The 26,961-nt window shown below is 42.5% G+C and overlaps 1 protein-coding gene across 3 annotated transcripts in view; it reads right to left on the bottom strand.

Moving 5' to 3' along the window:
- STK31 (serine/threonine kinase 31) overlaps window positions 1-26,961 on the bottom strand; it is a 5,081,810-nt gene that overhangs the window by 907,457 nt on the left and 4,147,392 nt on the right. For all 3 annotated transcript variants that reach the window (XM_044067546.1, XM_044067547.1, XM_044067545.1), the window contains one exon: window positions 17,984-18,109. In XM_044067546.1, coding sequence (XP_043923481.1) covers window positions 17,984-18,109 — 126 coding nt within the window. The remainder of the gene's footprint in view (window positions 1-17,983; window positions 18,110-26,961) is intronic.

Below are 26,961 nucleotides of genomic sequence, written 5' to 3'. Positions count from 1 at the left end.
TGAGTACTTCCTCAGTGGGATGATCTGTGGAAGTCTCAGAAGAAGAAATCACAATTCCCAGAGAGGAAACCCGAGGTTTTGGTACAAGATGTCCCCATGGAGAGAGTAGTTGAGGCTCCAGACACTGGGACATCATGGAATGGGTAGGATCCAATTGGAAAGGCTTGGTCAGGGCTGCCAAGGAAGCAAACGTCTCTTTGCAGCCTCAAAGGCAGAGTTTGGACCCAGAGAGAGGCTCTGATCCAAGAAACCGGGCTTCCAAATCATCACCTCTCTCTGATCAGTCTCGGCACCATCCTCAAGTAGAAAGCCAGAGCATAACTGTCCACTGCTGAGGTGCCAAGAAACAGAATGGCTCAGAAAACTTTGGAGTCAAATGCTGTACCCCAGACCTGGCAGGCAGGCTTTGGCTCCAACAGCTCTCCTGATATGAAAAGATAGGTGGTCTCAGAGAAGATGCTGGATCTGATGATCCACAGATCCTTGAATCTGAGACTGATGGATCCAAATGACTGGGATCCTGGAACTCTAAGACAGCAGATGGAGTTAGAGAAGAAACTTGCAGGGGTGGTGTGTGTGAAAGGTCGGACTACCTGACCCAGAGGAATAGGCACTGAGGGAAGACCAATCTGCCCCTGAGCCAAGAGAATCTTCCTCTCCACTCTCTCCACGTCTTCTTCTGTGAGACTTCTAGACAAATGAGCAGAATAAATGGAGGGCGGTGCTGGTCTCTGCAGAAAAGGAGATGGAATACTGTCTGGTACTGGATCAACCGAAGAGTATCTAGTGTGAGGACAATAGAGAATCTCCAAAGGTTGTGCCTGATCTGGCTTTGATAGAGCTGGAGCTGTTGAATCTGTTTTTGAGGTCGTAGCATCCAAAGTAATAATCAGATCTGAAAGTTTTGTCTTTTTCTGATCCGGGGTTGAGTTTAGCAGTCCGTTTCCATGAGGAGTAACAAGAGGATTCTGACAATGTGGATGGTTTCAACTTTGGAGGCTGGGATATGTGCTCTCCAAAGGAAGGGAACCTTTAAATATTAATTTATTTTTACATTCCATTAATGCTAGCTGATTGAATCAATGACAAATTGAGCAATGTAGGTACAATGGACTCAGGCAGTACACGCAAAACGAGTGTGCACCTGAGATGTGCAACTTATGTCCACATTTGGAACATTTTTTGAATCTTGCAGGTTTGTCACTCATCTTTTCTATAACGACTAAAGAACAACATTTTAAGGTAAGAATATGAAGAAAATATTAAGTAACTTTTTTAACAAGCTGAAGGAAGGAAGGAAATGGAATACCACCAATGGTAACTTTTAGTTATGTACTTACCATAACTTCAGATGTTTGGGATCCATCTCGCCTACATTCTGTACTGATGGGCTCAGAGCCAATCCTCGGCTCCGACTCGGCATGCTATGCTATAGAGCTTAGCCTCTTATTGGCTGAGCTATTCTCTATCCCAGGATGCACCACCACTAATCCCCCAGATCTTGTTTGTCTGCATTCATGCACACACACATAACTGTTTATATAACATTGCCAGATGTTTCAAGATGAAACAATAGAATTCGGACTGTCCGATCTCTTCTGATCTCCAAGGCAGGGGGAAGGAGGGTGGGTTATTGGGAATGTAGGCGAGATGGATCCCAAACATCTAAAGTTATGGTAAGTACATAACTAAAAGATTTATTTTTATTTTTATTTTTTTATTTTACATTTGTTGACCGGGCTAGTCTAGCTGGAGATATTTCCATTTTCAGTAGAGGCCCGGGGAGAAAAGCTCCACAGAGAATACAATAAAGGAAAACATACTTGTGTTTTAAAGAAAGTTTGAAGAGACAAAAACTAACAACTCTACAGTTACTTATTATTACTAAGTGAGTTAATTACTGACTCACACAGTCCACAAAGTAAAACAAAAAATACCTATACAAACATAAAATACTAAGTATGATAAAGATATTAAATGAAATAATTACTACCACACACAGTTAAAGTCCAAAGACATTATATAAAGTTAAAAATGCTTTGTAAGATATTGATACAGGTAGGAAGTAAGAGAAAAGAGAGCTAAGAATAATGGAAATTAGAAGTGATTAGTTATAGAAAGGAGAGCAAGTAAGTAGGTAAGAAGTAGGAGATAGTTTTGAAGTAGAGTATAAGTAGTGGAAAGTTAATCAGGTTTACTACAGGTGCACAGCCAGTGATTTTGGAAGTGCAGTTTAATGTTTTGTTTGAAAAGAGGTAATGATGTAATCTTTGTTATGTTGCTAGGAAGTAAATTCCATTTTGTACCTACTGAATTGGTAAAAAGGGAGTCACCAGCAGTGTTATTTGATTTTATAGAACTAGCCAATAGTTTACTGGAGGAGCGAAGAGAGTTAAGATTATTATAGGGGATTATGAGTTGAGAGAGTATAGGGGTGTTCATAGGTTGGTACAGAATTTTATGGGCAATAGTGAGTTGTTGGATTGCAAGATAGTTTTGAAATTCTGGCCAGCCTAGTGGTTTCAGGTTGAGACAGTGATGTGTTCTGTAGGGGTTCCCTGTAGCGAAGTGAACAATGTTATTGTAGCAGGTAGCCAATTTAGTAAGGTTGTTTTTCTTAAGGTTGGTAAAAATGGGAGAAGCATAGAGAAGAGTGAAAAGCAGATGGGAGTGAGCAATCCTAGTTCTAGAGGAAGGTGTTAGAAATGGTCTAATACGATATAAGGATCCTATTTTCCTATTGACAAGTTTTATGGAGTTGTTAATGTGTTGGTTGAAAGAGAGATTATTATCAATTGTAATACCTAACAGTTATTAGGTAGAGTCAGGAGAGATGATAGTGGAATTGCTAGAGGAGATGGTGAAGTTTAAAGGGGGGGTCCTGGATGTGGGGGTGAAGAGGAGGAGTTTAGTTTTTTTAGCATTTAGTAAGAGGAATCGACTAGAGAACCATGTTTTGACGGTATTAAAGACTTTTTGAGTATGAGATCTAAGTTCTGAGGTGGACGATGCAGAGCAGATGAGTGTAGAATCATCAGCATATTGAATGCAAGTAGCTTGAGGGATTATATTTTGAAGATCATTAATGAAGAGGGAAAAGAGAAGTGGGCTGAGAATAGAGCCTTGAGGAACTCCGATAGAAACAGGCAAAAGAGAAGAGATGTGGTTATTCCAGAGAACAGCTTGTTTTCTGTTAGTGAGATAAGAAGTAAACCATCTAATGGCAGGGATATCAAAAGATAGGGATTCAAGAGTATTGATTAATAAAGAGTGGTTAACCATATCGAATGCTTTGGAGAGGTCAATGAAGATGGCAGAAGAGAGTAGGTTGTTGTTACGGTTCCGGTTAATAGTGTCTACAAAGGAACGGAGGGCAGTAGTAGTACTATGATATGGTCTGAAGCCATGTTGACAGTTGGCTATGATGTTGTGGAGAGAGAGGTGTTGTACAAGCTGATGGTGTATACATTTCTCCATTATTTTGGCCAACGGAGAAAGGAGAGCAATAGGTCTATAGTTAGAGTAGTCAATGGAGTTACCACCTTTATGGAGTGGGATAATGTGAGAGACCTTCCATAAATCAGGGATGATACCTTCTTTGATTGTCCTATTTATGAGAATAGAAATAGGATATGCGATAGCCTTGGCAGCTTTTTGTAGAAAGAGTGAAGGTAACTTGTCAGCAGAGGGGGTACAAGGTTTTAGTTTGAGAAGGAGTCTGTGTATGTAAGATGTAGCGATGGGATGTAGACAGAATTTAAAGGCAGAGTTTATAAGGTTACATGTTGGGTGTGAGTTATTAGCGTTCAATTAATTAGCAAGAGCTTGTATAGTTTCAGTGAAAAAAGAGTTGAAAGCATCTGCAGTTTGTTGAGGGGTATCAGGATCAGCATTAAGTGGGGAAGGTGTTTTAAAACTTCCTGGGGAGAGGAGTCTATTGACTGAAGACCAGAAAAGTTTTGAATTATTAAGGTGAGTTTGTTGTAGATTGAAGTAGAATTTCTTTTTATCAGCTATTATTGCCTTTTTGGTTAGATTTCTAAGCTGGCGGAAGTGTAGAAGATCAGGGTTATTTCTGTGTGATCTCCATGCGGCCCAGACTTTATTTCTAGTGAGAATAAGTTTTTTGGTATCATGGGAGAGCCAGGGGGCAGCATTAGATTTAATTCTAATGCTACGTTCAGGAGCATGTAAGTCAAGAATGGATAAAAAAGTAGAGTTAAAGTATATTACTGCATTTTCAAGAGGGAGTGTTTTTAAGGGGTTCCAATTACATGCACTAAGTTCAGACTGAAACAGTTCTGGATTGAAGTGTTTGATGGTGTGTATGTTTCTTGTGATGCAGGGGTTTACACAATCAGCCTTTTCCCTTGTTATGAATGTTAAGGAGTGATCACTAACATCATCTGGCAAAGTTCCTACTTTGTAACTATCTTTGACTTCATTTATAATAATCCAGTCTAAAATGCTTTCTCTATTACTATGTTTGTTGAGCCTAGTAGTTGTAGTAATGGTTTGGATAAAACCATGGAGGTTGATATGAGAAGAAGGATTATCAGCAGTAATGCTATTCCAGTCTATGTTCAGGTCACCTAGGATGATAGTTTCTTGGGGATATGTGGCAGATATCCAGCTAAGGTAATTTTCGAGGATTGGTATATTATTACCAGGTGGTAGGTATATACATATAATATAAAGGGATTTTTTGGAATTTAATTGGAGTTTTGAAATGATTGCTTCTACCTTGCTATCTTGAGTTGGAGAGGCAGGAAGGGTAGTAATATTTAGATGATTTTTATAAAGAATTGCAACTTCACCACCTTTACGGTTGGGACGGTCAAGTCTTACCATATTGTAGCCTTGGGGAGTAATCTCAGTGTCTTTAGTGGAGGGCTTTAGCCAGGTCTCAGAGATGCAGAGAATGTCAAATGAGTGTATATGAAGGAGGGAATACACGTAGGGTATTTTGTTGTTTATGATTTGGGTATTAAGATGTCCTATTAGGAAGGTATTATTGAGTTTGGGTATGGACATTAGGGGAGAGGAGAAAGTTGGACCAGGGTTAGGGTGGATATCTCCAGCTTGAAGGTTAAGAATGATAGGTTTCATAGTGAGGTTCCATTTTAGAAAGGTTAGAAATTTAGTTTTGTTATCAGAAGGCAAGACATATTTGAGATGTGACAGTCGGTGGAATCTAGGTAGTTGATAGTTAGGGGTAGAAGAAGTATATGGATATGAATTTAGAGGATTGAGCAATGTTGTAGTGTGTTTATGTGGATTGAAAGGTTGGACATACAATGGTTTCTCATAGAGGGATAGGAGGTAAATTGAGCATAGGGTGGAAACTAGTAGGGTAGAGAGTACAATCTGGGTTGGCAGGTATGGAGCCATAGAAGAAGTAGGAGTGTTTGTGAAAGGTAAGAGAAGTATGAGAGGATGAAGTAAAAAGGTGTATTTTATTGTAGAGTAGAAGTATAGAACAATGTAGGAAAGAAAAGAGAGGATAGGTGTAAAACAGAGATAGGAGTACAATAAAAGAGGTAAGTCTTAGTGTAAAAGGAGTATAATAAGGAGGTGTAAGTGGAAGAAATAAAGGGTAGAAATAGATAGAATAAGTGTGAGTATATGGCTGAGAAAGGGTAAGGGTGGGTGTGGTGAGAAAGGGTAAGGGTGGGTGTGGTAGGAAGTTAGAGTGGGAAGGAGGAGGATAGGAAGATTAGAGTACGGGGTGTGTCCAGGGAGCTTTAAGTTTAGGACCCCTGGGGGTGGGTGGGAATCGGGGGTAGGGAGGGGAGCGGAGTGAGCCCGCAGGGCGAACGGAGCGGGTAGAAACAGGTAGTCAGATGGTTTGACAAGAAACAATCAGCAGAGCTAGATACTGAGGATAAGATTGGTAGTGAGGAGTAGGTAAGAGCAGAGATAAGCAAGGAGTCTGAGATGGAGAAGGTGGTTACAGACAGTTTTGTCTTTTTGTTATGTGTTATGTGATCCTATCTCGCCTACATTCTGTACTGATGGGACAGCGTCCCTAGCACCTAATTCCTGGGTGGCTCACTGGAAAACACTCCTGAGCACTGTGGAACCAAATGAAGCTCGCCCCCGAGATGCCACATCCAATTTGTAGTGAGAAATGAAAGTGTGCGGGGAAGACCACGTAGCCGCAGCACAAATGTCACTAATGGCAAGCTTAGAATGGAATGCTATTGAAGTAGCCATAGCCCTTGTAGAGTGAGCTTTGACAGAGGTTGTAAGCTCTTTATTAGAAGAGGAATAAGCTTGACTAATACAGTCCCTGATCCATTTGGCAATAGTGACCTTTGTGACGGCTTTGCCCAATTTATTATCCGAAAAGGACACAAACAATTGATCTGTTTTTCTTGTTTGTTGGGTCCTGTCTAAATAAAAAACGCAATTGCCTGTGAACATCCAATGTGTGGAAGATGTATTCCGCTTTGAGTACTTTGGAAAGAAAACTGGAAGTTCTAATGACTGTTGCTGGCAAAAACTGGAACAAACTTTAGGGACGAAGGATGGATTAGGCCTGAGGGATACTCTATCTTTGTGAAAAACCAGGTACGGTGGTTTTACAGATAGAGCATGAAGCTCTGAAACCCTTCTGGCAGAAGTAATCGTGACCAGAAAGGCAGTTTTCCAAGAAAGAAATTTCAAATCACATGTTGCTGCCGGTTCGAAGGGGGAGGAGGTTAAGGCACGTAATACCACATCGAGATCCCACGGAGGAGCAGGATGAGAAATCGGAGGTCGTAAAAGCGCAGCACCTTTCATGAAGGTTTTACACAATCTGTTGCTCATTAAAGGTGGGTTTATAGATTCATGAAAATTGGAAATAGCTGCCAATTGGACCTTGATGGTAGAGACTGAAGAACATTGATTGAATAGGGAAGTTAGAAATTTCAGGACCTCCGATACAGGAATAGTGATGGGATCCAGACCCTGGAGTTGAGCCCAAATAGCAAATCTCTTCCATTTGCTAGTATACAATTTCTTAGTGGCAGACTTGTGGGCCGATGATAAGATATGTATGACTTCCGGGTCTAAGGTATGATTTCTGACTATAGTCGGAAGAGGAGGAGCCAAGCTGTTAATTTCAAAGTGTGAAGGGACTGATGGAGTTGTCCCAACTGATGAATTAATAGGTCTGGGATCTGATCCAGGAACCATGGACCGTCCAGTGCATACTTCCGAAGATAGGGGAACCATACCTGACGAGGCCAGTAAGGGGCAACTAAGATCATTTTGCTCCCCAAGTGAGACGCCTTTTGGATCACTCTGGGAAGGAGGGGAACTGGAGGGAAGGCGTATAGCAAGCCGGTGGGCCAAGGATGGGCTAATGCGTCCATAGGACTCTTCCGAGCTGGAGTGAGAGAGAAGAACTTTCTGCACTTCGCGTTCAGCGGGGTTGCGAAGAGGTCGCAACAAGGAGTTCCCCATCTGCTGAAGATCTGAGTTGTCATTGCATCGTTCAGAGACCACTCGTGAGGAGAGAGGATAGTTCTGCTTAGTCTGTCGGCTATCACGTTGGATTTGCCAGGGATATGAGTTGCTACCAGAAAACGTCTGGTCGCCACTGCCCATTCACAAACTCTCATGGCCTCTCTGCAAAGAAGGTAGGATCTGGTCCCTCCCTGCTTGTTCAGATACCAGACTACTGACATGTTGTCAGAGTGAACGGCAATTACGCCCTGAGGGAGGTAATCGTGGAGGGCTTGTAGAGACAGAAGCACCGCCCTCATTTCTAAAATGTTGATATGAAGGAGAGTCTCTTCTGAATGCCATTTGCCTTGGACTGACCTGCCCAGGGAATGCCCCCCCCACCCCATCTGGGAGGCGTCCGTAGTCAAAGTGGCCATAGGAGGATGTAACTTGAAAAAGCCTGGGATATGCCAGGCGAAAGTGCTTGTTTGTTATGGTCTTTGTGGATCATTAAATCAACTTTGGTTTCTTGTCAATGGACTGGTTCTTTGGTTATATGCATACGGAACAGCTAACTTGACTCAACGTTGTTCCCTAACATCACCGTTTGGATTTAGACTTTTACACCATTTCAACACAACTTTTTTAGGTGTTGTAACAGGTCTCAGGCATTTGGTCATCCAGTTTTATTTTTTCTTGGCCACAGGAGGAGATGGAACGAAGGGTCGTCCCTGATCCAGATTGGAGGGCACCAGCCACCAGCGAAGGTCCTGTTTGCAGGTTTCCGTGATCCGTATGAGGTGACTGAGAGGGAGATCCTGAAAGGACCACTGTGTCTAAAGAAGCCACTGGAGAATTCTCATATGTAATCTTGCTAGGGGGACTAGAAGAACAGTGGCCGACATAGAGCCCAATAGCTGCAGGACCATCCTGGCTGGAGCTTTGGATCTGAGAAGCAAGGCTCGGACTTGAGCCTGTATAGTTTGTATCCTTTCTGTAGGAAGATAGACCCGCATTCGGTTTGAGTCTATCTCTACTCCGATGAACCTTATGCGCTGAGATGGCAGCAACACAGATTTTGGCCAATTGAAGGTGATTCCAAGGGAAGTGCCTAGTGATATTGTGGCTTGTAGGTTCTGCAATAGTAGACGCCTAGAGGTGGCAGTTAGGTGCCAGTCGTCCAGATACAGAAACACCTGGAATCCTAGACTCCTCAGGTGAGCAGTCACGACCGCCAAACATTTGGTGAACACCCGGGGGGCTGTGGTGAGACCAAAGGGCAGTGCGCAGACCTGAAAATGACTGTCTCCCAGGCTGAAGTGCAAATGTCGCCTGGATGCCTGATCTACCAGGATGTGGTAATAGGCGTCCTTGAGATCTATGGAGCACATCCAAACACCTTTCTCCAGCAGTGGGAGAATGGATTGTAAGGTGACCATTCGGAAATTGGACTTTTTGACTGAACGATTTAGGATGCTGAGATCTAAAATGGGCCTCAAGTCCCCGGTCTTTTTTGGCACCAAAAAGAATCTTGAGTAAGTCCCTAATCCGATCTGGTCTGCGGGGACCGGTTGGATGACTCCTTTTTGAAGCAGCTTTGAGACTTCTAAGGCTGCAATTTCCCGCTGACTGGGTGGCGGGTCCGGGATTTTCTTGGATGGAGGTGGGGTGTGAGAAAAGGGGATGGCGTAACCTCCGGCGATGATTCGAAGCACCCATCGGTCCTGAGTGATACCTTCCCAGGCTTTTAGGTGCCTCGAAAAATGACCCCCGACTGGCTCCGGAGCTGCACAGTCGGGCAATCCTTCAGGGATTGTGGAAGGCCGAAGAGCCACGAAAGGACTCGCGGTCTCCAGTGTTCCGGGGGCCTCTGCCGCCTCTGGGACGGCGTCTTCCAGAAAAATTTCCCCCTCCTCTGCCTCTAGAAGGGGGATCGTCCTGCTGCGAGGGATAAGACTTCTGGGATTTACGGAACCACATTTTCCCTCCTCTTTTAGCCTTGGGATAAGGCCGAAAGGGAGTGGAAAATCGTGCCCCTACGGCAGTCAAAGTCTTACCTTCTTGCTCGCAGCGGGTCAATGTGTCCTTTACCTTGGGTCCAAACAAAGAGGACCCATCAAAGGGAGCGTCGGCAAAGGAAGACTTAAAGGCTTCCACAAAATGACACAGGCGGAGCCAGGCTTGCCTCCGTAGAGCAATACCCGTACCCGCCGCTCTACTCGCCCCCTCGGCCGCATATGAAATGAGCCTCATGGACGAGTTTGATATCGATGACAGCGTAGCCAACTGAGAGCCAACCGTCTGGGCCAGCTGCTCAGGTAGGTTACCCAAGAGGGTATCTGAAAGCTCCTTGATCAGATCCCTCTGAAATCTACTGAAGTGCGTTAAATAGTTCAGGGACCTTAAAGTAAAGGCCGCTGAACTGAGGGTGCGCTTCCCGTACCGATCCATGCTCCTAGACTCCTTATTAGGAGGATGGACGGACGTCGAAGCCTCTGCTACATCTTGTTGGGTAGCAGATGCCACCACCAAGGCATCTACAGCCACACCTTTGGTCAAAAACTCCTTCTCTGGGGGTGCTGACAAGAACTTATTTGGGCGAGCAGGCACCGGTTCCACAGAGTCTGGATGTTCCCACGCCCTTCGACAGATCAAATCTAGGAGCTCGTCAAGGCGGAGACACCCAGGAGGCGGAGGGCTGAGCCCCGAAGGCCTTGAGGAACACCGACTCGTCAGCAGAAGGGGGTATGGAATGCCAGCCGCCTCGTTGTTTGAGGGCTTCCAAGATGTCTGCAAAGGAGACATCATCTGAGGACGACTTAGGGGACCCCTCCGCATCATCAAGATCGGTGTCTGACGTGAGAGACTCATCGGGGGAGTCGACGTGCTTCCTCTTGCACGGTCTTTTCCTTGGGGGTTCCTCTGAAGAAGCTTCAGAGGGACCTCCAGGAGGGGGGGGACCCCCACTGGGGGTGACCTCAGGCCCCGGGGCTCCGCTGTCTACGGACAGGGGGACTACCAAAGACCCAGTCTCCGTATGTAGGGAAGGTGCTGGTGAGACCGTGGAGGTAGCCAAAGAAGATTTGGCCAACGCACTCCTCATGGCCCTGAAAGCCGGACCGCCAGAATCCTGGGAAGGTCCAACCCCCGTGGCCACAACAGTAGACGGTACTCCCGCAGCCGACGCACCGAGAGGAAGGCTCGGAACCAAAAACATCGGTCCCGAAGCGTCCCCCCCCCGGGGCCGACGGAGGAGGTCCGTGTACTGAACTCCGACTCGAGAGCCGGGGTTGGAGTAAGGGTCGGGGCTGACCCGAAAACCTCCATCGGCTCCACCAGCACCAGCTCCAACGGTGCCGAGGCTGTTGGAGGTGGAACCAGAACTATAGGGTGGGCCATCGGCTCCGAAGCCGAATGGGCTGAAGCCGAAACTAATTTCTGGAATACAGGAGACTGAAATAGTCTTAGGAGCACCCTGTCTATGTCCGAATCCGACATCTTGGAAGATTGGGAGGAAACTGATCGGGCCCGAACCGACTTCTCCATCGGCTCCGAAGGACTGGGGGACCGGCTCCGAATAGAATCGGCCAGTATCGGTGCCGAGGGAGATTCCAAAACAATTTCCCTCGGTGCCGAGGAAGGCTTCGGCGCCGAAGGGGAAGAGTCTGAGCCGGCAGCCCTCATCGGCTCCAAAATCAGTGGAGCCGATGAAGGTGACCCGCCTCTCGAAGCCCCAGTCATCGGCTCTGAAACCAGAGGAGTTGAGACTGGAGGCATCGAGGCAGACCGTTCCGCCCTCGGCTCCGAAGTCCGTGGAACCGATGGAGAAGCCTGCCTAGATTTCTTAGTAGTCGGTTCCGACTGGCTGGTCGGAGCCGACGCTTTCTTTTTCTTAGCTGGAGAGGAAGAGGAAGATAAGGCCTCCTCGAAGGAGGGTTTGATAAGCCCTTTCAAGATTAATTTATTCTTCCTCTCTTGGAGGACCCTGGAGGAAAAAGCTTGACACACGCTGCAAGACTCCTGTAGGTGCTTGGCGCCTAAACAGTACACGCACGAGGAGGGATCATCGGTGATGGACATTTTATAATTGCACCTCGTGCACTTCTTGAATCCTGAGGGTCTATGTTCTTTGGACATAATGCCTGACTCACTATAACAGTAGCAAAAAACACTATGTATGTCAGTAAACAAAGATTTTAATAACAATAAAACCTTTTAAAACCTTTTTTTTTTTTTTTTTTTTTTAAAGAAAGACCAAAATTAACAAGTACAATACAAGTACAATACAAGTACCACAAACACCAAAAAGGAGGGCCAAGAACCCTCTAACTTAAACAGGTACTTGACCTCCCTAAAAAAATGAGAAAACTCGCTAAAGAATAGGGGAAGGCCCCTCTAACTTAAATGGAAACCTTTCCCTAATCAATCACACAAATTTACCACAAAATTTTACCAAAAAACACACTGTTAAAACAGCTTTTGGGTAAAGAATAGAGAATTTCCTGACAGGAAAACTTTAAGAAAAAACAGCACTTAGCTCAGCCAAGTTTGAGACCACGTCCTAGCTTGTAAGCGGCAAACGAGATCTGGGGGATTAGTGGTGGTGCATCCTGGGATAGAGAATAGCTCAGCCAATAAGAGGCTTCGCTCTATAGCATAGCATGCCGAGTCGGAGCCGAGGATTGGCTCCGAGCCCATCAGTACAGAATGTAGGCGAGATAGGATCACATAACATCCAGAACTATGACCAAGTCATAAGAAAGGTACAACCCTCAAGTTTAACAGAAAAAAGGAGAAGCAAAGAAATATCAACAATGGTATATCGGAAATATGACTAAGTTGTAAAGGAAAGGAAGAAAAACAAAGTTAATGTTTGAAAATACAAACAGTGAAAACAGTAAAGATTAAGTAGGTACAATGTAAAACTATGGAGAAAAAACTGTTGTCATACAGTTTTTAAGAAAAAAAAAAAAAAACTGCACTTGTCTAATAGGCTCAAGTGAGACTGGTAGACCGACCATATCCCGCTAGCTAGAAGCGGAAAACAAGATCTTAGGTATTTGACAAGGTGTGTTGTGGGTAACGGAGAAGCTTGAGAGATCTTGTGACTGCGAGCTGTAGCATCAGCAGTCTCAGATCCGATGGACTGGATCCAAACCGATTTGTGAGGACAGAATAACGACCGACAACATCACATTATTTGTTCTGCCACTTTCTGGTTGAGGGACAATTGGCGGGGTAACAGTATGTACCTGCTCAGCTTGTCTTCTAGCACACTGGACTTTCCCAGAATATGCGTTGCTAAGAGAAAGTGGATAGAAGACATTGCCCATTGCCACACCCTTAGCGCTTCACAACATAAGGGGTTCGATCTTGTTCCTCCTAATTTGTTAAGGTACCAAACCACTGACACATTGTCTGAACTGCAATCATTCCTGAGGAGACAGCATCCTAAAAAACTTACAACACTAAAAGCACTGCTCTCAACTCCAGCATGTTAATATGCAAATTGGCCTCTTTGGGGGACTACATGCCTTGGACCATCTTTTATGGGTAATGCCCCTCCCCCACCCCAGCTGGAAAGTGTCTGTGGTCACTATGGCCTTGAATTGTGAGGGGAAAAATGGACGACCATGTAACAAATGATCTGACTGGATCCACCACATCAGACTTTTCTTGCACTAGTTTGTAATTAATATTGGAGTGGACAAGGGTAGTTGAAGAGTTGACCACTGAGATGCCAACATCCACTGGACAATTCTCATGTGATACCTTGCTAGCGGAACAAGGGGTATCGATGCCAACATTGATTTTTTTCAGCCTGTAGAACTAGGTGAGCCGAGATTGTGGTACTGCAAAGTATCGTTCTGACTTGTGACTTAAAGTTTGAACTCTGGAAAGGGGAAGAGAGGCTACTGCTGCCCTTGTATCTAGTAGCACTCCTATGAATTCTAGAACTTGAGTTGGATCTAGATTTGACCTCTCAAAATTTATGGCTATTCCTAACCTTGTGCAAGCATGGATGACTTATTCTCTTGCCATAATGAGTTGAGGCCTGGTAGAAGTGGTAATGAGCCAGTTGTCTAAGTATGGAAACACATGCAATCTTTGCAGTCTCAAGTGAGCCGCTACCACTGCCATACAGTTGGTGAACACCCTGGAGGCCAAAGGGCAGTGCCCTGAACTGATAATGGTTGGCTCCTAGCTGAAAGCATAAGATTCTCCTGGATCGCCTGTTTATTTTTATATGATGGTACACATCCTGGAGATCTATTGAGCACATCCAGTCATCCTTTCCCAAACACAGAAGAATGGACTGAACCATGACCATCCAGAACTTTGTCTTTCAAACAAATCAGTTTAGATTGCTGAGATCCAGACATGGTTTCCAGCCCCCTGTTTTCTTTGGCACTAAAAAGAATCTTGAGTAAGTTCCAGATCCTTTCTGGTCTGGGGGAACCTCTTGAATGACTCTCTTGTTTAGCAGCTTTTCTATGTGAATGGCTGCTTGATCCCTCTGACTAGGTGGTACATTGGGGATTTTCCTGGTAATTGGAGGAGAAAGGGAAAATGGAATTGTATATCTTCTGGATATGATCCTCTGCACCCAAGTACCTTTTGTTATCTCTAGCCAGGCTCTTTGGTGCAGGGCAAATGACCCACGATTGCCTCCAGAGGGGGACACAATTGGGCCTCTGTTCAGGAGCGCTGGATGGTTTTGCCAAAGAAAGGTTCTCTGGACCCTTGATGTTGTAGGGCTACTCTACTGCAAGTGCATCTACCATTTGAGTTTTGCCCTCTACCTCTGGGGAAGACCCTCCACGAGTGTGTCTTGGAAAGATCCTTGTGATTTCCTGAACCACATCTTTCCACTGCCCTGATGATTCCATAGAAGGATCTTTAGAGGGTGGAAAAATGCACGCCCAGGGCAGAAAGGGTCTTTCCATCCTTCTTACACCTGGACAATGTATATTTTACTTTGGGGCCAAAATGTGATGTGCTGTCAAAAGGAGCACTGATGAACGTAAATTTAAAAGGCTCCACGAAGTCACACAAGTGCATCCAGGCATGTCTCCTGATGGCTATGCCTGAACCCAGTGCCCTTAAGGTTCCTTCTGCCACACAGGAAATAAACTTCATGGATTGCGTTTGATACTGATTGAAGGGTCACCACCTGTAAGGTGATGAAGTCCTTCACCTTCTCAGACACAGTTCCTGCATGGGGATCCAAGAGTTCCTTTATCAGATACCTTTGTAATCTGGTGAATGTGCCAGATAGTTCAGGGACCTCAAGGTGACAATTTTATCAGGCTTCCTTGGCATGGGCTTAATGGAGTCAGGCTCTTTCCATGCCCATTGTGAGACCAATTCGAGGAGTTCGCCGGCAGGTGGAATCACCCAAGACGTAGATGGGCTGGTAACAAACTCCCCCAGTCATGCAGATTCTTGTGGCAAAGGATTGCTGAGTTTCCAGCCACCTCTCTGTTTTAGGATTTCAAGGATATCTCCAAATGAGATGTCTGCAGGAGGTGACCGTGGGGTATCCTTCACCCTCCTCAAAATGTCTTTGGTGACAGATTCCGGAGAATCCAGATGCTTCCCCTTACATGTCCTCTTCTGTGGGACCTCTTCAGTGGGATAATCAGGGGAGGTATCAGAAGATGTAGAAATACCAAATTTGGTGTCCTGAGGTTTTAATAGTGGCTGTTCCTGTGGGAGTGTTAGCTGAGAATCCTGACGCAGAGCAAGGGAAGATATGGAGCCTGAGAAAATAGGATCCATCTGGGTCATGGAAGCTGACAGGGGTCTCTCTAAAGTCCTAAAGGCCGACTTCCCAGACAGGGATAGGAACATGGGTCTGAAAGGAGGGCTTTCTGATCCTTGGTTCCACCCTGCTCTGAGAAAAATCGCCCTGAGGCAGATGGAGCCAAACTAACCCTTGCCTAAGCTCTGAGGTGTAGATGGCTCCGAAGCCCTTGGAATCAACTAAAGCAACTCGGATACAGCAGGGTGGAATTGTCTCAGACAGCTCTCTGGATCAGACAGCAAGGAGGAGCTCAAAGCAAACATCGGATCAGAGGATACAGCAATCTTCGGACCCAAAGAAGACGGGCCTGGGCAACTCGAACCCAAGGGATCCAAGCCCACAGAGGGAATCAGAAGTAAGAGTTAGAGGTGGAGTCTTGGATATAGACCCAAAGGAGTAGGAGCCGAAGCAACAACTGAGAGTCTCTGCGCCAAAAGCATCTGTCTCACTACCCTCTCCACATCATCTACAGTGAGGCTCCTAGAAGAGCAAGAGAACTGCCTGGAAGGAGAAACCAGTCTATAAAGAAAAGAGAAAGCATTCTCGATGGGACAGTGTCCACAGATGGGGAGTACTTTGTCCTAGGAAGTATGTCTGGTATTCTAGGAGGATCTGACATCTTTGAAGCCAATGAATCCTTTGTTTTCAGAGACATCTGGTCCGAAGAAGCCGTCCGATCCGAAAACATACTTTTTACCTTTGTCTGATACGAGGGGTTCAGATCTAATAATATAATTTTCTTTTTCTTGGACAGATCTGTAGAAACTGTTGGATCTGGAGAAGGCCTTTTCTTAGAGGACACAGAGGAAGAGCTTGGAGATGACTGACAACTTTTTGGACATCTCTCCAGAGATGGCATCACCAAAAGAAAATGGTAAAAGGCCCTTCAAGATTAATTTATTCTTGCCTTCTACTAATACTCGGGGGTTGAAGGCATGATATATCGCACAACTCTCTTGCAGATGGAGGGGACCATGGCAATAGACATAAGAAGTGTGAGAGTGTCAGAGAAGGGAATCTTTTGTTTTCACTTCCCACACTTTTTAAAACCAGCTTGTTTTTTTTTCTTTTTCAGCCATGATAATAGTAGTTATAGAAACTGCAGAGAATAATCTGTAAACACCACCACAAAAAAGCAACAAAATGGAAAGAATACTGGAAAGGAAATTTTTTTTTTTTTTTTTAAACAAAAAAGAGGGAGAAAAGGGACTACCTACAAAAGTAGTAAGGCTACGATAAACAAAGAAGGGTAAGGGAGAGAAAAACAGGGAGAAAGTGATACTAACTATAGTATCTAGATTACACTGTAATAGCAAACAAAAAGAGCAGGGTCCACACAGGCCAATGTAATCCAGTAATTTTATTATAAACAGATGAGAGCACTTTCAGTAGTACGCTGTATGAATAATTGCAGCTATTAATGTGTTGGCAAGCCTTATAGTGTTTACATGGAAAAGTGCCTACCCTCTTAGATGCTAATACATTCTGCATACCTGGTTCATGACAAAGTAAATCCTTTAGATTGCTATTATGCTTAAAGAGGCTAGGCACTTTTCCATGCAAACAATGCAAGGCTTGCCAACACATTAATAGCTGCAATTATTTCATACACCCTACTACCAGGAAAAAGTACATTTTTAAATTTTATGCTGATCGTCACCCAGAAAACCTGATCTATTTGACACAGTGTACGTTTTGCCCAAGTTTTTATGTAGGCAAAACTAACTGCAAATTAAAGACTAGGATTTTAAATCATCTTTCTTCTATCAGGCTATAGGATTCACGTAATGCATTATACCAGCATATAACACTTTTTCCTGATCATTCTTTTTCTTTTTTGGAGTTATATATTTTAAAAATGAACAAAAGAGAGGGAACATAACTGAATGTACTGAAGTACACTGGATCATAGAGCTAGCAGCAGACAGCCCACCAGGGCTAAATAGCTCTAGTCCTTTAAAACCTGCACTAAAAAGAGGCGGGTTAAACAGTGTATGTGATTAGCTGATTTGTATTTGATTGATGATTCCTTATTGGCCTTTGCTGTTATTTACAGTTGTTTTTTTATGTATGGTTTTATGCAGTTGTCTGACAAAGAGCTCAGGTCTGTTTATAATAAAATTACTGGATTACACTGGCCTGTGTGGACCCTGCTCTTTTTGTTTGCTGTTACATGTTTTGAACTGTTTGAGCAGAGGTTTTTGTTTTTGCTATCTACAGTACTTTAGTGCAATAAAGAGAAAATTTAAGAAAAAATTAAATCAGAAGACAAAAAATATAACACTTATCTATCCCAGTGGCTCAAGAGTCAAACAACCACATCTTTCACCTAATGGCAACAAACGAGATCTGAGGTAAAGGGGAGGATGCATTGTGGGCAAGGGAGAAGCTCAAAAAGTTCTGGATTGCCACGAGCTTTAACAGTGGCTGAGTTGGATCAGCTGCCTCGGATCCGAACCAATCATCAGTCGTGGATGGAATAAAAATTGACATCAGATTAATAGCTAAAACAGATGAGACTGTAATTTAAAATGAAAAAAAAGGAGGCAAAGAGCTAAAATAGGCAAACTATTAACATGAATGCAAAAACAGTTATCAGGAAATAAGAATTTTTCAACCACTTAGCACGGTTGATTATTAGTTTCTACCTCAGTGAACTACAGCAGAATAATTGGCATTTTAAGGTTAGCACAAACCCAACAAGTGAACTTCCACCTAAAAAGAAGCAAAACTAAATGTTACCTTTAAAATAAACTTCTGGTCTTGAATGATGCAGCAAAGTAAGGGCCTCTTTCTGCTTAATTCCTTTAATGGAACAGTTTCAAGCAGGTCCCTTTCCAGACTGCTTGACAGCAATCCAGCAGAATTCTATAAAATAATAATAAATGTGGGTTTCTAAAACAGAAAAACGAAGGCAACTAATAACATTCATTGTGAAAGCAACTGAAGAGAAAAATACACGAACATTAAATACATATCTAAAAAAATTACATTTGCAGACAAAGTGGAAAGTACAGTTGTATAGGTAAATTTAACATATCAGCAGATGTTTGAATGATCACTAGTGCAGTAGCCTAAGGTATATATATTAAACCCTGCTAAGGATTTAACAGCTGGCCAACTTCCGAAGATTTCAGGGCAATTTCCACTGGCCCAAACTGTTAGTCAGCTGGAACTGGTAAACTTACCACAACAGCAATTTTTTTAAGTGATCACTGCTGCAGTAGCATTAGTTATACCCTGCAAAGGATATAATAGCTGCCCAGCTTCCAAAGCTTCAGGGCACCTTTCCACTCATCCCGACAGTTAACTCAAGATGACCTCACTAACATGTCAGGTTTGGGCAATAAGTCAATGTTAACCAACAGAGGGAGGCTAACCCCTGAAAAGAGATTGCTAAGAAAGGGAAAAAAAATCACATCCACTCCATGGCATAAAAACACACACAAAAACAATGGGAATGGAGGGAGGGAGAGAAGGAGCAGCTACTTCAGCAGTGACCATTTGAACATTTAATGTTACGCTAGGTTTACTTACACAACTGTACTATGTTCACCATTATGATCGCTGCAGCAGTAGCCTTAGCTATATGGGGTGCATTACCGTAGCTTAAAATAACTGGCAGGTAGAAGGGTCCAGGAGCCCCTGAAGAATGATCCTAGCAAAGCCTGTCCTAGACCTGGAAATTAATCTAGTTTATACTTTTTGTAAATATATGCCCAGAAGATCAAACTATTGCTTCTATACCACTCTGAGTCCAATTCTTTCAAAAAAGCCATAGATGAAGCCAAGGCCCTGGTAGAGTATGTCTTGACCCTGCCTGGAATAGTTATGTTGTGGTTGGAATAACAAAAGGTAATGGCCTGAGACAATCATTTGGAAATAGTCTTTCACACAATTTGTTCCTTCTTACTTTCACAAGAAATAATCAACTCATCAGAAGTTCTAGAAGATACTGTTCTATCAAGACAGTATCCGAGTTGCCAGTGGTCATTTAAGGTATGAACTCTCTTTTCCACCCTCATGTTTAGGTTCTGTAAAGAATGCAGGGAGGTACAGAGAGACTGACTTAACAAAATAATACCTATGTGGTATGGAATGTCACACCTCTAGTAGCTCACACGGGAGTGCTACAGAATCCTGAAAGCCCAAAATCCTGAGAACTCAAAATCCTGAAAGCACACCGGATACCAACACTTGCTATATTGCAGCAGAAGTACATCCCAGAAACATATTACCCTTCAACTATACACAGGGAGGCAAGCCCCCATGGTCAACCCATATGGAGGGCTGCCCCCCCCCACACCACCTGCTACTTACATACAGCAACTCCGTGATTACACTTCAGTACACACTTGCTTATACTTGAAGAGTAATATGGTTTGTGTTTTATTTGTTTCTGTATGCACTTGTGCTAGAATATAGTAAGTGTTGGTATCCTGTGTGTTTTCAGGATTTTGAGTTTTCAGGATTTTGGGCTTTCAGGATTCTGTAGCGCCTCCTGCCTACACACATCTTGCATTTAACAGCATTCTCTGAAAAACAGGCGTAAAAAGCATAAGATAAAAAAAGTATTTTGTGAATATAAGCTGTTAAAACTATACAAATAGCAATATTATCTATAAGAAGTATTCTTTACAGTGATAGTTGAATTCATAGTCTTTTAAATAAATAGTGCAATATATTATAATGTATACAACCCCCAAATTTTAGTTTTGTACACTTTCACACATACATTTTCATATCTTGAAAACTGTACAACCTAAACATATACTGTTAGAACAATTTTGTTAAACAGACATAAGCTTTTACATGCCAACAAGAAATTTATCTTCAAGTGCATGTATTGAAATATTTACAAAAACGTGAAAACATATGCTTAATAGTATAATCAACAAAACAAATACTGGATATCTTTTAAGATGTGTAACTTGCAGTGCAAAATATCAGTCTGTTTTCTTCAACATCTAAGATTTTGCTTAATGACATGCAACAGTTTGTAAGTCACTCGGTTTCTGAAGTATTAAGTACAAATGCCAATACCGCTTATTATCATGACTACTAGTGGATATTAGAAACAGTCTGCTTTGACACAGGCTGTCCCTTCTAACAGTATATGTCTAGGTTGTACACTTTTGAAGATATGAAAATGTGTGAAAGGTTACAAAACTACAATTTTTCCAGTATAGTGTGATATAAACCATCATTGGAGTTTCACACTATCTACCTCAACAACATGCAGGTATCTCAGTTATGAAAATATGAATATTAACTGGCAAACAAAGATTAACTTCACTGCAAGAAAACCAATCACTGTCTTTTTGTTAATAATTCCTTGCCATTTTGAATAGTGCTTATTATTAGCTGGCAAGTCACTTAGTTAAAGTAGTTAGACCCAAAAAAGTTCTGTATGCCAAAATGCTACACGTGTATGAACTGAAAGTATACAAAAACGAAAAAAAAGTTATAGGCTTGAATGAGTTAACAAGCTCTGCTTTGAGCACCATCTCAAGAATACTCTGAACACTAATGTCAACAATACTCAGAGTACCATAAGGTTTAGAAACATTAACACTTACGGTAACACTAAAACTTTGAAGGCCTCTCATTCAGCAGGGTACCTTTTTGAAGAACCTTCCTACTCTGTGAGGGAAGCCCTTGACCAAACTTCTAGGTTCATAGCCAAGTACTTGGCTAGCAGCTTTTGCAGGCCAGTTTAAGCCTAGTCAGTATCACTTTCTGTGCTCTTGTTGTCTTTCGGCTTTCCCCGGTTAGGGGTCACCACAGCGGAACTCCGGTCTGCTAATGATTGGCAGTAGATTTTCACGAACGCCTTCAATGAAGGCAGGCCCACCCAACCGCGGGGAGGACATGCAGACTCCACACAGAAGGCACTCCAGCCGAGAATCGAACGGGAGAACCTCTTGCTGTGAGGCAACAACACTACCGCTGCACCATCGCGGAAGTTAATTAACTTAAATCATTTGGTTAGAGACTGGCCTTACCCATCCCATGGTCGATAATTTTATAGTACCTCTAATGAGAATAGCTGAGATCATACCACAGATATTTACAGAATGCATGCATGGAATAAAGAATTTAGGAGCTGCCTCTGTCTATTAGTAGTACAGGGGTCAGTCATAGAATAAAATTTCTGTTTCCCATCCACAGATCCAAGCTGTGCTTGAATATGGAGAGGGATAAACTTTGTTTTATGCGATGGGTTGTCTTTTCCAAAGCAGTGGTATCTTCTGCAAGATACACCTGTCTCTCTGAACCAATCTGTTGATGTTGCATAAGAGACTAAGATCCCTAGACTATTTCTGATGCCATATGACTTGCTGATGTGCAGTAAATCCATCAGTACTGGATTTGAGGATAACTTGTATGCCATACACAGGTCACCTCTTAACAGTTTGTAAGATACGGAGTAAGTATAGTAACAGGGCTCCGAGTTAATCCATGTAGAACATGTTGTTTAGGCCTTGTAAGGTGTTACTGTGGGCGTTTCAGTCATTGCATATGTCTTGACAGATGCATGCCATAGGGGGCATTATATTCACTGACTGGCCTAACAAGGGTTTAGTAAGTGCGGCACTGACATCCCTGGATCAAGACACAATCCCTTTGTTTATAAGATGTGTAATATAGAAGAACATTCTTACAAGAATGTACACATGATGATCAAATGTGAAGCCACTGTCCATATAAGTTCCCAAACCTCGAACAACTAGGTCAACTCTTAGAAAATGTGTTTGTTTGTTCTGAAAAATCTTACAGGCATTTATTCTTTCCTTGAAATACCTTCCCTTATGGGGCAGACAAGGGAAAGTACAGCTGTTTAAATAAACTTACAGTAACAGCATAAGATCAGATAATCATTGATACAGTGACCTTAGCAAACCAGGTTATATCCTGCATAAGATACAGCTTCCAGAGCTTACGGACACCTTCCATGCATCCATTCCTAACCATTAGCAGCTCAAGCAGAGTTGAAAAAATTAAAAGGGTGGGGTGCAAAGCCCTTCAGAGCTTTCTTGCCAACTGAAAGAGTAGGGCTGTAGCGCTGAAAGAGGTCACTGTAAGGTAGTTAAAATTTCAAATCCTGGGAAAAAATGAGGATGGAGGGGCTACTACAGCAGTGATCAATCGAACATTTATTTTTAAGATAAGTTTAGGTACACGACTGTACTACATTCACAATTTTATCACTGCTGCAGCACATTAGCTATATAAGTAGATTACCATAGTTTATATTGTCCAGAAGGATGAAGTTCCAGTAGTTCCCAGAGAATGGCCCTAGTAAATCCTGATCTAGACCCAGAGAATAAATCTAGTTTGCAGTGCTTTGAAAATGTACACATGAAAAGCTGCTGCTTTTAGAATATTTCTAGAATCCACACCTTTCCAAAAAGGCATTGATGAAGCTACGGCCTGGTAGAACAAGCCTTGACCCAGCCTGGAATTGACTTATTGTAGGGCTGTACCACAAGGTAACACCATATAACAGCCATTTGAAGACAGTCTGCCTTGAAACGGGTTGTCCTTTCTTCTTACCTTCATAAGAAATTAATAACTGATCAGAGATTCTGAAGACTTTTGTTCTGTCAAGATAATATCAAACTCATCTATGGATATCCCGAATATGAAGAGTCCCTTCTCCCACAATTTTTGGATCTGCAAAGGAGACAGAGGAGTGAAACCGCTTGGCTCAAAGTAAACTTGGGTACTGATTAAGACAAAGATAAGTTCTCAAGTAAAACCTGTCTTTGTGGAAAGTGAGAACACCAGCCCATTATGAGACCCTGAAACTCAAGACACTTCTTGTAGAAGTCTGAGCAATACGCAAAAGTGCTTTCCATGTTATTAACCACAAATCAGTCTAATGAGCTGGCTCAAATGGAGCAAGAGTTAATTTTTCCAAAACAAATTTGAGACCCCAAGGAGTCACCTGCCTTTTGGGAGGCCTGATATGCAAAACTCCTTTCAAAAACATGGCAAATGGATGTATCTTAGCATTCCCCACAGTTAGATCAACTCCTGGAAGATCCCCATTTCAGTTTATATTTTGAGGGGTCCGTCCTGGTCCTGCTCAGCTTGTCTGTCATACAATTTTATTCTGACGGGGTGCAAGATACCTGTATAGTGAAACTGGGCTGAAAAGCTAGATCAAGTTCCCTCATTTATTTAGGTATCACATCACTCTCATGCTGCCTGCAACCACTTGCAAATATCTTCAGGACCACTAATTGAGAATTGAGAACATTTATTACTGCTAACATCTCTTTTACATTTGCGTGTTTTGGTCTGTCATTTCTATTCCAGTGACTCCACACTTTTTGCTCCTCAAGCAAAGTTTGAGGCATCTGTAGTTAAGACTGTGACGGAGATGGAAGGGAAAAAGTGAGACCTGGATTCAGATAACACTGGTCTCTCCACCAAAAGGAGTTCTCTTTTTACAGATCCCAAAACAGGAATCTGGGATGTTGATATTGGGAACATGTTAATTTTAGGTGTCACTGAATCTTTCATGTGGAGTCTGTTTAGAAGAATCATGAACACATGAACCCTAGTATTTTGAGACATTCCCTCAATGAAGCCTTGGACAGAGTGAAGAAAAATACCCTCAGGAACAGATAGACATATACATTTACTTTTCCCAGTGAAAGAAAAGATATTTGAACTGAGGTATCTAGGATGCACTGCGGGAAAACAATCCTGTGAGGAGTCGAGCAAAACTTTTTGGATGTTCACCTGCAACTTCAGTCTGTGAAGTTCTCAAACTCGAGTGAAAGTTTCCTGACACTTTCAAAGAGACTCCACAAAGATAAGCAAGTAGTCTAGATAAGGAGAATGTGAACACACTGCAGTATGCTACACCTCTGGATATCCAGAATATGAAGAGTCACCTCTCTCAATTTTAGGATTTGTGAATACCCTTGGAGGAGTTGATAACTCAAACGACAATGCACAGAAAGCAAAAATATACACATTAAGAAACATTTGAAATCTGATGCAACAGGAATGTGATGATAAACATTACTTAAATCTAGTGTCAGTAACAAAAAAAAAAAAAAAAAAACTTAGGATGAAAGGAAAAGTAACAGATCATGACTGGAGAGCATTTTGAACGTTTGGACTTTCACAAACTGGTTTAGAAAGAAAAGAAACCAGGATGCTTCTTTTTTGGCACCATAAACTTTACTGAATAAAAACCTTTCCTTACAGGAGAAGGAGAGACTGCTTCTATCACCCAAGTCAACAAATGCTGAATGACAGGAGAGGCAAAAAATAGGTTTGATCTGCTGGATGAAGAGGAATTCTCTGAAAAGGAGAGAGGGATTCCTAGTACCATCTGTACCCCTGATGTGTCACTCTCAGAATGTATTTGTCTGACATTACCTGGTGCCAAAGAGAGACAGATATAGAAAGAGATTTTAGGGAAGATTTAAAAGCTTGCTAGGATGGGAAGGGGAATGATATTCTCTAAACAGCCATTCAGCCATGCTGGAATGTCTTTGTTTCTGGAGGGCTCCTCCTTTCTTTTTGGAGCTCCCTAGCCACTGTTCTATTTGAATGTCTGCTTGCCAGAAGCAGTGTCTTCTTATTCTGCCTGTTATAAAATGACACAGAGGTAGTACTAAAACCCTTGACAAAGGAGGAAAAGGAAGGCAGAAAAATCAGAGTAACCCCATGAATCAGCTTCCCTCTCTCATCACACTTTTTCAGCATCTCAGCAGCACACTGCCCAAAAATAACCCATCTAAAAGGAGAATCCAGACTTTCAGCTTTAACATCCACAGGTAAATTTTGCATACACAGCCAAGCAGACCTTCTCATAACAGTTTCACTAGCATCAGTAGAATCACAAGCACATTTCAAAAAGTAGTCAACTTGTGGATTTACAGTAAAGCTGCAGCCTCAACAGATGCTCATCCACAGGTTTAAGATTCATGAGAGCAAACTAAAAAGTAAAAAGGACATATCTAGACCCTATTCACGAATCCTTAACAGAAGATAGAAATCAGCAACTGATAATGAAGATTTTGAAGTTTTTAATGTATGGTTTGTTTAAGACTTTTTAAAATCTTTTTCTTATATTTCATTTGTTTTGTTTTAACTATTTTTGTTCTGTTGGAGTTTTAAGAGGTCTTGGCTACAGTCAGTCAGAAAAGTTAAAAAAGAATGCCTTTGCAGACAGCAAATAACATCAAGTTAATTACAGTGAGAAGCTGAGAATCAGCATTCTTCTTTAACTAGAAATTTTTGGAGGTGTCTTTATTTAGCTGGAGTGCTTATTTGACCTGCTTCTGCCTGACTATTGCCGATCACTGTCTGCATTTGATTTTCCCATCCATCCGTCCAAATGCTGTTGTACTCAAAGTTGGTGGTTTGATTTTCCCTGCCCTTAATATTAATCTGATGTTGGACACTCCCCCCAGTCCTATCTCGTCAGCTCATTCTACTGAGTACAAAGAAAGATCAGTTGGGAAGGCCCAGCCCCTTACTCTTCTAAACTTGAATTATTTTCTGTTTCCTTCTTTCCCACTTACTTAAAAAAAAAAAAAAATCACGCTTTATTCAGCTGCTTTTACTGTATCTGTGCTTCTTCCTACTTTATTTTACTTTTTGCTGCTTGTTCTTAAAAGTGTTCAGTTTCGCTTATTACTGCTTATTAGTAGCCTGATTAAATTGTAACTGTTATTCTAAGCCTCTTAGTTTTGATTTAAGTACTTGGGCTTCAAACTAGTTAATTTACAGAAGGAAGGTTTGCACTGTTGCTGCAGGAGAGGTAGCTTACATCCTTCTAAGTTGGGAATTGCTGGTGAAGGCTTATTGCGTCCGTTATTCTAAATGTGTCAATTCTGGTTTAAAAGTTTGGGCTTCTGGCCAGTTATTTGACATTAAGAAGGCTTACGGTTTACACTCTTTTGGGAGAACAGGGTAGTCTCCACCCTTCTGAGCTGGGAATTGCTGGCTGAAGGCTTATTGTGCCTGTTATTTTAAGTGTCTTTGTTCTGCTTTACGCTCAATTAACCTGAGCTGTTGTGTTTGGCATCCTTTGCAAGATGTGCAGAGTGTTTCTGCTTGACACCAAGGCATCCAAGGCTAAGAACAAAAAAATAAGCTTATTTTGAGTTTGATCTGCAGTTTTTTGTCAATTTGTCCCTTTTTGACTGTTTTTACTGTTTGTGCCTGCTTATTACCTGTACTTGTTCTGCACTGAAATATTGCTTAGTTAGCATACACTTGAGACAGACTTGCTGAATTTAGCCTGTTTTTTATATACTTTAATTCAAATCCAGCAGTCTTACATTAAAAAGGGCTCCTCTGCACCCTTCTGGCAGAAGAGTGTGGATATAGCTTTGTCTGAGCTGGGAACTGCTGGAGGAATGATCATTGTGTGATTTCGTATTGGCAGACTAGTTTAAAACTGCTTAATTCTGACTGCATATAAGCCTTGTGTTGGCTAGGTTTTTGGCTCCACGAACCAGAGCTGCTCTACATTTGCCAGATATCCAGAGTGTTTCTGCTTGAATCCAAACCATCAAAGCTAAGAACAGGAAATTAGCTTTACTTTTAGTATGATCTGCACTTTTCCTTCTGTATTTTACTGTTTTGCTGTATTAATTTGTGCCTTTTTGACTACTTTTAATGTTTGTGCCTGCTTATTACCTGCACTTGTTTTGCATTAAAATACTGCTTAGTTAGCAAAGACT

The sequence above is a fragment of the Protopterus annectens genome, chromosome 3.part1, assembly GCF_019279795.1.
Source record: "Protopterus annectens isolate FY-2018-M chromosome 3.part1, PAN1.0, whole genome shotgun sequence".
Taxonomy (NCBI): Eukaryota; Metazoa; Chordata; order Ceratodontiformes; family Protopteridae; genus Protopterus; species Protopterus annectens.
Note: the sequence above shows the minus strand (reverse complement) of the source record. Positions and strands in the feature narration are given on the sequence as shown.